General features: G+C 46.6%; 1 protein-coding gene across 1 annotated transcript; it reads left to right on the forward strand.

The window, feature by feature from the left end:
• Window positions 1–8,210: 8,210 nt before the first annotated feature.
• On the forward strand, window positions 8,211–10,029 carry LOC119097640 (uncharacterized). The gene is made up of 2 exons (XM_037220680.1): window positions 8,211–8,237; window positions 8,656–10,029. Exons 1-2 carry the CDS (start codon window positions 8,228–8,230, stop codon window positions 9,000–9,002), a joined length of 357 nt encoding a protein of 118 aa, XP_037076575.1. The 5' UTR covers window positions 8,211–8,227; the 3' UTR covers window positions 9,003–10,029.
• The last annotated feature ends 660 nt before the right edge of the window (window positions 10,030–10,689 follow it).

Below are 10,689 nucleotides of genomic sequence, written 5' to 3' on the forward strand. Positions count from 1 at the left end.
CCACACGGCATGGTTTCAAATCCCCGCTTCTCATTGGAAGTTTGAACGGCCCGACCGTAACGTGCCGCAGTTCTCGAACCGTTAACCCGCCGCATTTGACTTCCGTTTCTATTCCGCGCTCCGATCGTGTATGTTTTTATCCGTGCAAGGCGCTGAATCTGCTGAGCTTGGAATCTACTATTGATATTTGAAACACGCACGCGATTGTTGAATGCTGCTGATGGATGCTACGAGTTTTCGAACGAGAAGAACTGCGTTGGCTCAATGGAGCAGAATGCAGACACATCCCTGCTTTCCCTGCCAACGGAAATTTTGGAACACATCTTGTGTTTCCTGCACGTAGAAGATCTTGCTTCTGTGTCACAAGTGTGCAAGAGGCTTTGATGTCCATACTTCAGAGAAAGTATGGAAGTTTGGATTTGAGTCCAGGTGAGTTCCTGCTCTTAGGATGTCAGATTGCTGGAAAGATGAATTTTGCCACTGGCTGTGATCTTTCAGTCTTTTGCTACAGCTGACATCTAAAAATTATTGCAAGATGGAATGCAATCAGACAAATTTGGTAAATGTACACCTTAGATGTCTGTATGTACCCATGGATGCATATTTTTGACTTAAGACAGTGCCAACTACTGCAGTGATTCACCCAGCAGTTGCGAAGAGTGTACCCTCATTACGCTCAGCTGACTGGTTCTGTGATGCAATTACTGACAAATGTATGTCAACTTCCATACTTTTTTATGCTTCTGCTGTGCAGTAATGGCTAAGTTGTTTCTGAAGAGTGTTTGGCCATTTTAGAAGGAATTGAATGCTAGGCTATACACAAGTCAAACTGACCTAAAGTGTCATCCATAATGTTTTTTTTTGCACGTGGCCTGATCAATGCCTATAGTGTTTGATTGGGATGATGATTTTCTGAAGGCAAATTATAATATCAGGGAGAAGTATGTTTTGCACTTACTACCTGTAAAGCTCACATGCAACATGGAATTTGGGTGTAGCATATTGTTTGTTAGACACTGTGCAGACCTTGAATTTGGGTTCTGGAAATGCAGTGCAGCTGATAAGTGTGTGGTAAAGTCCATTTGTCAAATGACAAAGGAGGGCAGACAGCTGATCAAAGCTTTCATTGCAAATCATCCTCATGAACCTCATTTGGAACATCTTTTGTTGAATTTTACCTGGCATTGCAATCCTATTCTGCTTAGATGGGAAGGGTTTCATGATGATGTTTCATTCCAAATGCATGCATGCATTCCAAATTTCATTCATATGCTAAATTATCTCAATAAGCAAAACCTTACCTTTATGCAACCAATGCCAGTAACAGGGATGGCATTTTGAACAAAGGATGAAGAGTGTTGGTGATGGCTTCGGTAAAAGATGCTCCACCTAAAAAATTTATTAGTGTCTTGTTGCTGCTGCTACTGTCTTTTAAAAGGCTCTTATGCTGTCTTTTCCATTCAACCATACACAAATAGTGGAAGGTATTGATAAATGTCATTTGTTGCTTGAATTATGCATGTAAATGTATATTGCATGCAAATGTCATGTATTGATAAATGTCTGAAATTTTGACTGTAGGATATCAAGTGTTCTTCTAATTTATTGTAGTGCTAAACTATACCCTGTGACATTTTATGCAAGCTAGTTTTGACAGGTTCACAAACCAGTGCTGCAGGGGACGGAGCCTAGTGCTAGAAATAGCAGCTGTTGGCTAATTCAATGATGGTATTATAACATCTTGTAAACCATACAGTGATATACTTTATGTGATAAATGCAAATAACTGAGGTTGTCTAGGTCAATGGTTCATGGACAACCAACAGTTGTTATTGGATCTTCATTCTGTTGATCCACATAATTTTCCACCAATCCTTTATTTCCATCTCTCAAATGGTGATGAGCATATTAAACGAACTTCACATTGGTCTTGTAACAATAGCACACCACAAAAGAACTGATGCATGACACCAGTAGTGGACAGCTGCACTACTAAAAGAAACTCAGCTATATTTGATATGATAATCAAAAGTGGTCAAAAGCAACCCATCTTTTTCACATCACAACCAAAAATTGGAATTTCTTTGCTTCAAACAACTGTTGATTTATGGGCATCTACTTTATTCAGCCCTATCCAAGTAGAAACAAATGTCTCGAGAAATATAAAGATGCTGATCATCTTGCTAATAACCAGTTGCAGTGATGGTATGGTGAGGAAAATGCGGTGTGGTGGTGGTGTGCGTCACGTTTCATTGCATATGCTGACTGAAGATGTCATTGATTCAATCACGCTCGCTGTGCCCAATGTTTTGACCAAGATTATTGAGCTAGGCGTGATATTTAGGCACGTCTTCCACCCAAGAGACCTCCCATCGTGCCGATTTGCCTCAGTCGTGACCTTGTGTTCTTGTTTCGCAGGTACCCGCGCTTGTTGCAGCCCTCGTGCCGGCCTGCCCTGCTGCGCGTGTTTGAGCGGTGCGGCCGCAGCTGGCGGCGTACTGCGAGGTTCCGCGCCTCGGCTGGCCACCACCTGCGCGATGGCCCTAGCCAAGATGGCCGACAGATGCTACTCAGTCCACTGCCTGCCGGACCCCGCCATGGAAGAGTTCCGCAAGCTGGTGCCCGTCCATGGTACCCTGTTTAATCGGGATGCCCTCCTGGAGGTCATCTATCCCCGCCAACACTGTCCGTAAGTTGGATCACATTTTTCGGGTGGTCTGGGTGGCATGCAGTTTGCTCAGCTGAATGCAATTTTTTTAACCATGAATTCTTAGTCACATAGGTACTGCACGTGTTATGTCCTTCGTATCATCCTTCACGTGCCCTTTGCCGTCTGAACGCTGATGGGTTAGATCACCCACAGTCTAAAGTATTCATTTCTCTAAATTTTTTGTCTTGAACTACGTAGCTTCTCATACTTCTGACAGTTGGGCCATATTGAGAAACGGTGGCCATTTCTCAAGGAGCGTGCCAGTGTCTCTTGTCGCTCTGTCCCGCTTTCCTCTTAGTTTGGAATGACAATCTTATCCCTGACATTTTGTGGGACAGAACCAAGACTGGATCAATTTTTCACTCCAGTGGTCATTACCCCCGTCTTCCTCTAGGGTTGCCTTCTGTTATCGTATCTCAGCAGCTTGCCAGTATCGTACGTACCAGGCTGTTCTGTCCAGTACCTTGGTTTATTCTCCAGCACTACCTGCATGCACTTTTCATATGCTTGGTATCGCCTAAGTAATCTGAACACCAAACCAAACTATTCGCTCAAAAAGTTTTACTCATTGACTTATATATAAGCCTCCGACATCACAACTGGTCTCCGGAGTGGACAGATGTTGTGTTAGGCATATGTGTAATTCGAGCTTTTTTTGGCAGGGATGATGACCTGTCTCTGCGCTACTATGCGCGGATGCTGTTCCGCGAGATCCAGCGAGACGTCGTGCTGCTGCCCATATTCCGGGAATACATGCAGCGCCCAGCGCAGCATGTGAACGTGCCCGAAGCGTTTTATCTGATGAGCCTCTGGATGGTTCCGGAGCAAACCAACAACCGAGAGTCCAGTCTTAAGGCGTGAGTCTTTCATCTCCTTACCAGATGCTCGATCTCCATGCGGAAATTGAAAGTTTGGCACGAACGTGTTTTGCCAGCTCGACTGTGTTTCTAATGTGTATGTAGCTCTTCCTGATTGGCACAAGTACACAACTAATCTCACAGCCCTTTTCTGTGTTTATTTGTGCCGATGATAGCTGACTGCAGGCGTCTGTTACCTGTGGTTATGGCATTTTCAATGTTGTCGCTCTCTAGTCAAATGCCACTCTGCGCTGCGTTTTTACTACAGGGGCATCAACAGGACTTGACGCATGGTGTAGCAAATAGCTAGGTCAAACTTAGTATGCCAGTGTGATCGTGGTTTTCGCCAGAGGAACGGGATACAAGGCACTAATCTCAAATCTGGATACAGTCTTAGCTTTGCAACATTCGCCTCCATCCTCCCCTTCCCCCGTGAACAAAGACGACCTTTCATGCGTACATGCGAGCGTTGACATGGCGTGGTTTTTACAGCTGCTACATCAAGGTCGCCGGCCTGGTTTTGGACGAGCTTCGTCGGAAGCTCCCGGAGCACCCGGCCGCCGCCTGGGATACGTGCAAAAAGAACCCGTTCGGACCTTCGCTGTGGACGGACGACCAGACACTGATGCTCCTGGACGTGCTGAACATTGTACTGTATGACCAGCTTGCCCTGATGAAGGATGAAGAGCCGGCGTACGCACCGGCTGCCGAGCTGAACACACTGGTGAGTGTACTGCATTAAATATTCATCAATGTTTCCTGGACGTTGGAGTAGGTGAAATCACACACAGGACAAGCGCAGACTTCTCTTTCTGACCTGTTTTGCCTGATGGTGTTTTCCGTGCGGGGCTGTGAACTGCGGAGCATACTGTGGATCATGCGTTTCCGCCCGTTCGTCGTAAGGTTCATTATGCGGCTCCTGTCAGATGGCTTAACACCGAACACCCTGTTGCGATGTCTGCACAGTCTAGAATCCAGAGTCTCCGTGAAAATTGCTGACTTTGACGACTGACCATGGTAGTCATGATAAAATGCTGGTCAATGAGGTCGTTACTAATAGGCGATGTTTGATTTCAGCAAGTGTGATCTCCGTTTTGTAGTATATTACTCGCTCTATGACTGAATGGTGTGATGGGCCGTTTGCTCTTGTTGTGTGCAGGTTACTACTGTTGCCTCCAGAACAATGCATTAAATGGCTTGCTGTTTCCTTTTTCAGGTGCTCTACCTTCGTCGCCACCTCCACTGTGCCGGCTCCGGGACGCAGACTGTAATGGGGACGGTCTACTCCTCGGTAGCTGGCATGCTGGGTGTCAACCTCCACAATGTGCAGTTCCCGCATAGCTCGATGATCTGCTGGCACCGAACGTAAGCATTGTGGGAAGGGTCATGGGGAATGGGTCCTCTGGCACCATTGACGCTAAATAGACAGACTGGCTGCTCAAGTCACGTCTTTTTGGGTGTTCCTGCTTTCACGGCGTGCATCTATTCTCCAGTTTTTGTAATCACTTGATGCCAAAGACTTTGATGCATTTTTCATGATCAGGCCTGCCTTTTGATGTGTTTGTTTCTTTCAACAAAGCCATTTATTCTTGAAATCAGCTCTGGTAAGTGCATCACTTCTCTGTTCGTTAAAAGTTTCAAATTCACCGTTATATTTGGTCCTATAGCATTTTCTTTAGAGCAATTGGTAACTACGGTACGGAGGAAGGAGACCAAAATAGTGACGTGGTGTTACGTATGATTTGTGGGTAATGACATTCATTATTTCCTTAAAAATAGATATTCATTTCCTAAATATAGCATCCATGTTGTATCAAGCCAATCGTATTGATGCATGATGTGTTGTCATCTTGTGCAAATGCAACAATTTCGCACCGACTGTGTTTGTCTTGTTTAGTCTTGTCTTGTTTACCTTTTTATGAATGTGCTTTTGTGCCAGTTTCTTTGTGACTGAAATTGTGTGTCGCACATTGATGTATTGCAATTGACGTAATGCGTGCATAAATGCATGCAGTTCATTGTGCACGATGTCTTGACGTGCTGCTCCTCACGCAGGGACAGTGAAGAGTACCTGTTCATCGACGTTGTCCGTCGCGGCATGCAGCTATCCAGAGAGCAGGTGTTGGAGGAGTTGAATGCTGTACATCCGGACATGGACCTTCAGATGCTGGAACCCTTCCCCAGAGCAGGGGTACGTGATGCATCTGATGTTGCAAATTCTGGGACCACAGGCCCTGTTATATAGGGTACGTGGATTTTTCGTTGAAAAATCTGCCGTTTTGTTTAACGAGTAGTTCTATGCCTGCCTTTGGCAAAGGAACTTTGCAAAGAACGCACCAGAGTCTGAGGTTCAGGGTGTTTTATTCTTATATGAATCTGTGAGTACCAGCAGGCCCGCTACAACTTGTGATAAGTCCTGCTGTGTGTACACTCTTCAGTGTGCTGTAGTGCCAATACGATGTCCCTCTTTGTCTCACGTGATGCATTGTTTTTGGCAGCTGCTGGGCCGCCTGATCAATGGCGCCACCCATCCGGAAGCCCGCCGGCCAGGGACTGGCTTCGACCTGGTCTCGTTTGAGACACTGGCCTGCTGGGCTCGCAGCGACTGCCGCCTGGACATGGCTGCGCTCGACGACCTGATGTCCGCTGTGGCTCGCTCCAGACCAATGTACGCACGCCGCCTGCTGCAGGTCAGTGGTGTTTAATGACGCTGGACCTTAAAATTCAGCACGTACAGTCTAAGAAGCATACATGAATCGCTTAACGCAGCATGTGTGCGATGTGTAATCGTCTAGAAAGCCTCGGCTTCGACCAATCGTCTTCGTCGATTTCATTCATCAGGCGGTGCTGAGGTGGGCAGCGATGGCACAGCGGTGTCGCATTTTCGTGGCATTTGGCAGTTGTTTTCAACCGTTGTCGGAAGTACACGTCTGGTTCACTTTTATATGCCTAATAATTGTTTTAGATGTAGATGTGATCGGACGTCTGCAAGGTGACGTTCTGGCCTCATCTTTGGGTCACGGAAGTATCGAATTCGTACATGGCTCGCAATTAAGGGCTGTTCGTTGCGTCCAAAATTGTGTCAGAAAAAAATACGTGGCGATACAATGACGGAATCTGATGTGACCTTATTTTCACTGCCTTCCGTCTGCAGCAATTCGTCGAGGCTAACGGCGTGTTACTGGCGGAGAACGAGAGGCGTGGCTTGGAAGTACTCATGAAGCACTTCAAGAGGATGTATAACCGGCTGACGCGCTCCCTGGATGAACAAGAGGCCATAGTCCAGGAACTGGTAATAATAATAAACTGGATTTGATGAAATTGCCAATGCGTGAAGTTACTCCTGTAGCTTTTCACCAACGTAATGCGGAAGCGTGCCTGTGCGTACGCGTGTGAGTGGTGCAGTTGGATTCCGTGGTGCTGTTGTGTGTCATGTTATGTGATGCATGCATGTTGGTCAGTCAAGTGTACGTGTTTTTGCAAACGCACGTTAAAATGCTGAATGCTAATTACCGCTGGCTAAATTCCGTTGTCGAGCATGTTTAATCCCATGTCTAGGCATCATCAGCATAAAAATGTGATGCAGATGTGCTAATGTTACGTCGTTTTGTGCGTGTGAGCTTTTTGCTTCAAGGATTTGTGGATGCCCTATTTTCCCTTCTTGTTGTTCCTGGTTTGGCTGATGCTCGGTACTGCCATCGCAGCTCATTTCTTTTCAATTATGTTTTGTGTCGCGCTACTCATGTTATACCATGCCGCTCAATCATCTCCCGCGGTTGTGTGCAACGCCGTCAGTATTTTCATCGGTGTTGCAGGTGAACCTCCGCGCGGCGGACCGAGCAGCGGGTGACTGTCCGAGGCAGTTCGGCGTCGGTGACGTCGTCACGTACGGCGACGAGCGCCTGGCAGTGGTGTACGGGTGCTCACCATACTACGAGGCCTCACAGGTACGAGCGGTTTAAATGGAGTGACAGGATCAGGCCAGTCCATGTCTGACCCCATTTGTACTGTTTTTTAAGGAATTGATCTAGTTAAGTGGCAAAGCCTGAGAAGTCAACTCGCCTTTTTGTTGTTTTGTCACTTCTTCCACAGAAAGGCAGTCGCTGAAGGCCTGGTAAATATTTATTTGTGTGACAAGTGCTATCCTTATTTTGCCAACAGTGATCTTTTTTGAAAGAGGGGATATGGAATGTCTTCAGCATGTTGGGGTTTAAAGTATCTAATATGGTCAATTATGGTTTTACAATGTCCTGTCCGCCATTCACATAATTCGTTTTCAATGCATGCCATCGCCGTATCACAAATGTGTCTTTCTGTTTCATACAGGCATGTTGCATTTGTGTCATTCTTTCATTCTGGGTTTTCCCCTTCTCGATTGGTAGTAGAAATCGGTGCATCAGTGATGGGCATGTAAGCGTACCAATTTACTACGGATGTCACTTGACACGTGAAAGTTCCTTACCAGCATTTCCACGAAGCCTCACGGTTTCCCCTCGCTCTCATCTGCTACGACGGCCACGTGGTGTGAGTTATTGTGTTGACTCGGGGTTGGTGGTGTTTGCAGGACTGGATAGCACATAGTCGCGTCTGCTCCGGACTTCAGCGGGGAGAAAAGCAACTTTTCTACAACTTGCTGATGGAGGGTGACCGTTTCGGATACATGGCTGAAGGTGAGCAAGCTCCCCGAATAAATGTTGTGCACCGATTTGGAGTACATTACACTGACATCCCACCAGTATGTCAGTTACGAGCAGAGCGCTGGCATATTTTGTTTGGGTGCATTGTACCAGCTTTATGTACACCACGAAGTTGCTATGTTGAGTTGACTATTGATGATGTCTGCATGGCAGCTTTCGGAATATCTGCTCTGATTCGTATTCATTGCTATTTCATGAGTTCCAATATTTCTACATTACACAGCCAAACTGGACGTTGCACTGCGTGGTGCAGCTCACGCCCCTAGCTGCTGTTGAAAAAATATTGTTTGGCTGTCTACAAATCACAGCAACTTGCAATATATCTTGCACCCATTGTTGTGTAGAGCGCCCCTTCTGTCTGCCACTAACAGAACTGGATGTATCATTGCAGAGGAGCTGCAACTGGCCCCAGATCCCCAGCCTATCGATCATCAGGAAGTGGGACGCTTCTTCACCCGGTTTGACGGGGAGCGGTACGAGCCGATCGCTCCGCTGGCCATTCTCTTCCCCGAGCCGCGGCGTGAGCATGAGTCCAAAACGAGCTTCGTGGAGTCTCTGATAGATGGCAGCGACAGCGACTGGGAAGACGACGTCGAGGATGAAGAGGAAGAATGGAGACGGGCACGTCCCACAGTGTGGATGGGCGTTTGGCCAGAGATCCTTGCCGAGGACTCAGATGATGAGGAGGACACTGATGATGTTGCCGTGGCCGGTGACGGTGGCCCGGTGGACCACTGATGGGTGCGTTGAATTGTGCGGAAAATCACAGGCGTTTTCTGAATACCTTAGCTGCCTCAGTTACTCTGTATGGCTGTACATATGTGCATATTGTTGTGCAGGTGTTTTGTTTGCATCTAACCCATGGCATGTCACTGTGATTTGTCACGCTGTATTGACGCCTTTTATCCCAGGCAGTCGGTGCTTGCAGACATAACGTCATGATGCTGTTTCTCAGGTGCCTTCATTTGTATGTGATAGTTTTCTGTGCCATCGGTTGTTTATGTCATGCCGGCTTGAGAAATATGTGCATATGCCACCTGTACATTTGTTTGTATCAAGAGTGATATGTGACGAGTGATTTCGTACCTGGCATGCAGTGGTGGCTGTGCGAAAGCTCATCAGTGATATTTCGTCAATTGTTAAGGCATTGAAATGTGTCCATTGCTTTGTTCATATCTATGCTCAGGCATTGAAATGTGTTCATTGCTAGGTCATCATGGGCTATTGCTTACATACCTGTGATATGTTTTCAAGTCTTGTGCCTTCATTAACGCCGATAATTGTGTCCTGTTTATCTACATTTATCGGCGGTAGATAGGCAGTTGGTGATTGCGGATGTAACGTGATCATCCTGTTTCTCAGGCCCCTACAGTTGTATGTGATAATTTTCTGTGCCATCAGTTTTGTATGTAATACGAGCTTTAGAAGTATGCGTATGCGCCATGTCTACATTCATCTGTATGATATGAGTGATATGTTACGAGTGATTTTGCCCTTGGCTGTGGGAAGGCTCATCAGTGATGTATGGTCAATTGTTTAGGCGTTGAAATGTGTTCCTTGCTGTGCCTTAGGTCTTCATGGGCAATTACTTGCATAGCTGTGATATGTTGTCAAGTCTTGTGCCTTCATTTTCGCCGATAATTGTATCCTGTACATGTACATTTGTCGGTGGTAGGTACCACGTGCCGTTGGTAACGCAGTTTTACAAAGGAGCGACTTCGGGCTTTACGTGCGTCATATGGCACGAAGCCCTGCAAGATGTGTAACCATGTGTATATGCGTGCGCAATATACTAATAAATCAATGTCATTTTTCCTGAGATGAATGCAAGGCGGATTTGAATACACTGAAGGCCCTCTTTTATAAGCAGTGAGACAGCACCGACATTGCTCATGACCTATGATGCGGCGCGTCAGCATGGATTGCTGTCCATTATGTTTGACATGAATTCCTGAAAGAATTACGTCGGGCTTCGGTAATTTTCAACAAGCAGAAGTCTTGCATGGCGAAATTACTGGCACGTGCGGGGCCTCACAACTCGCATTACGAGCGGTGGCGCAGGCTCGGTAAACTTCGTTGGCCAGAAATCACATGTCTTCAGCGCCTTTGCCGGTTAAGTACTTATTTCATTTTGAACGTGCGCATATCGTTGCGACCAGATGTCCGAGCGTGAGGAAAAATGCGAACAATTGAAAAGAAACAAATAGTAGGCACTCATGTTTGTGACTACGGAATGTTTGGGCCATGGCAAGTGGCATCAGGCTACCTGTGACCACCGCCCCATCCGGATCGCACGTTGTGTGCTCCGTCCACCCGCTTGATCCCCTTATACGCTGAGGGAGTGACCGGCCAAAACCGGTGAGAGGGTCCGCGACCCACCACTGACTGGTGACTGACAAGTGACTTCCATTAGGATAGACAAGGC

Source organism: Pollicipes pollicipes, unplaced genomic scaffold, assembly GCF_011947565.3.
Source record: "Pollicipes pollicipes isolate AB1234 unplaced genomic scaffold, Ppol_2.1 Scaffold_4295;HRSCAF=5057_pilon_pilon_pilon, whole genome shotgun sequence".
NCBI lineage: Eukaryota > Metazoa > Arthropoda > Thecostraca > Pollicipedomorpha > Pollicipedidae > Pollicipes > Pollicipes pollicipes.